Source organism: Nothoprocta perdicaria, unplaced genomic scaffold (genome assembly GCF_003342845.1).
Source record: "Nothoprocta perdicaria isolate Ctin4 unplaced genomic scaffold, notPer1 scaffold_336, whole genome shotgun sequence".
NCBI lineage: Eukaryota > Metazoa > Chordata > Aves > Tinamiformes > Tinamidae > Nothoprocta > Nothoprocta perdicaria.
Window position 1 is genome coordinate 67,027 of NW_020455573.1, and position 2,393 is coordinate 69,419.

The 2,393-nt window shown below is 65.5% G+C and overlaps 1 protein-coding gene across 1 annotated transcript; it reads left to right on the forward strand.

Annotated features, from left to right (window-relative positions):
* The first annotated feature begins 534 nt into the window (after positions 1-534).
* On the forward strand, positions 535-2,268 carry FZD2 (frizzled class receptor 2). The gene has a single exon (XM_026043694.1). The coding sequence runs from the start codon at positions 535-537 to the stop codon at positions 2,218-2,220; it is 1,686 nt and encodes a 561-aa protein (XP_025899479.1). The 3' UTR covers positions 2,221-2,268.
* Positions 2,269-2,393: the final 125 nt, after the last annotated feature.

Sequence of the window (2,393 nt, forward strand, 5' to 3'; positions counted from 1 at the left end):
CGCGGGCACCCGAACCGGCACCGGCAGCGCCGAGCCCCGCGCGGGCACCCGCTCCGGGATCGGGACCGCCGAGTCCCACGCGGGCACCACGTATCCACACCGCGCACCGGGACCGCCGAACCCCGCGCAGGCACCAGGTCCGGGCAGCTTGCACCCAGACTAGGACCTGCACCGTGGACCGGGCACTGTGCACTGGCACCAGGACCACCGAGCCCCGTGTGGGCACTGCGCACTAGGACCGCGCACTGGGCACCGGGACTGCTGAGCCCCAGACGGGCAACACGCGCTGGGCACCGCACACCAGGACCGGGCACTGGCACCACGCACCGGGACCGGATCGCACGCTTCAGGACTGTGCACGGGGACTGGACACAAGCAGCGGGCGCCGCACATCGAGCCGCCCCCGCCGGCCCTGGGGCATGCGAGGTGCGGCTGGGGGCTGCAGCGGGGCAGGCCGCGGGCACGCTGATCGGGAGCCGCGGGGTGGATAACGGAGCTGCTGCGTCCGGGAGAGCCACCCGGGAGCTGCGGGCGATGGGGGCGGCGGGCGGCACGCAGTCCTGGGCCGGGCTGTCCCGCCTGGCCTGGCTGCTGCTGGCGCTGAGCGCGCCGAGCCGGGGCCAGCTGCACGGCGAGAAGGGCATCTCCATCCCGGACCACGGCTTCTGCCAGCCCATCTCCATCCCGCTCTGCACCGACATCGCCTACAACCAGACCATCATGCCCAACCTGCTGGGCCACACGAACCAGGAGGACGCAGGGCTCGAGGTGCACCAGTTCTACCCGCTGGTCAAGGTGCAGTGCTCGCTGGAGCTCAAGTTCTTCCTGTGCTCCATGTACGCGCCGGTGTGCACGGTGCTGGAGCAGGCGATCCCGCCGTGCCGCTCCATCTGCGAGCGCGCCCGCCAGGGCTGCGAGGCCCTCATGAACAAGTTCGGCTTCCAGTGGCCCGAGCGGCTGCGCTGCGAGAACTTCCCGCGCCACGGCGCCGAGCAGATCTGCGTGGGGCAGAACCACTCGGAGGACGGCGGCTCGCCGGCGCTGCTCACCAGCGCCACGCCGCTCGCGGGCCAGGGCACCCCCGGCGCGCCCCGCTACGCCACCCTCGACCACCCCTTCCACTGCCCGCGCGCCCTCAAGGTGCCCAGCTACCTCAACTACAAGTTCCTGGGTGAGAAGGACTGCGCGGCGCCCTGCGAGCCCGGCCGCCCCGACGGCCACATGTTCTTCAACGAGGACGAGATCCGCTTCGCCCGCATCTGGATCCTCATCTGGTCCGTGCTCTGCTGCGCCTCCACCTTCTTCACCGTCACCACCTACCTGGTGGACATGCAGCGCTTCCGCTACCCCGAGCGGCCCATCATCTTCCTCTCAGGCTGCTACACCATGGTGTCGGTCGCCTACATTGCTGGCTTTGTGCTGGAGGAGAGGGTGGTCTGCAACGAGCGCTTCCAGGAGGACGGCTACCGCACGGTGGTGCAGGGCACCAAGAAGGAGGGCTGCACCATCCTCTTCATGATGCTCTACTTCTTCAGCATGGCCAGCTCCATCTGGTGGGTCATCCTGTCCCTCACATGGTTCCTGGCGGCCGGCATGAAGTGGGGCCACGAGGCCATCGAGGCCAACTCGCAGTACTTCCACCTGGCCGCCTGGGCCGTGCCTGCCGTCAAGACCATCACCATCCTGGCCATGGGGCAGATCGACGGGGACCTGCTGAGCGGCGTCTGCTTCGTGGGGCTCAACAACATCGACCCGCTGCGCGGCTTCGTGCTGGCCCCGCTCTTCGTCTACCTCTTCATCGGCACCTCCTTCCTGCTGGCCGGCTTCGTGTCCCTCTTCCGCATCCGCACCATCATGAAGCACGGCGGCACCAAGACGGAGAAGCTGGAGCGCCTCATGGTGCGCATCGGCGTCTTCAGCGTGCTCTACACCGTCCCCGCCACCATCGTCATCGCCTGCTACTTCTACGAGCAGGCCTTCCGCGAGCACTGGGAGCGCAGCTGGATCAGCCAGAACTGCAAGAGCTTGGCCATCCCCTGCCCGCTCCAGTTCACGCCGCGCATGACCCCCGACTTCACCGTCTACATGATCAAGTATCTCATGACTCTCATCGTGGGCATCACCTCGGGCTTCTGGATATGGTCGGGCAAAACGCTGCACTCGTGGCGCAAGTTCTACACGCGCCTCACCAACAGCAAGCAGGGCGAGACGACGGTGTGAGGYGCCCGGCCTCCGCCGCGCGGTGCAGGACTCTCTTATTTTTTTTGTTTTGTTTTATTATTATTTTTAAGATTTATTAACGTCTAAGGGGTGTCTCTCTCTCTCTCTCTCTTTTTTCTTTTTTTTTTGTAATTAAACCTGTAAATAGCATTTGTAAATTTAATTATATATTT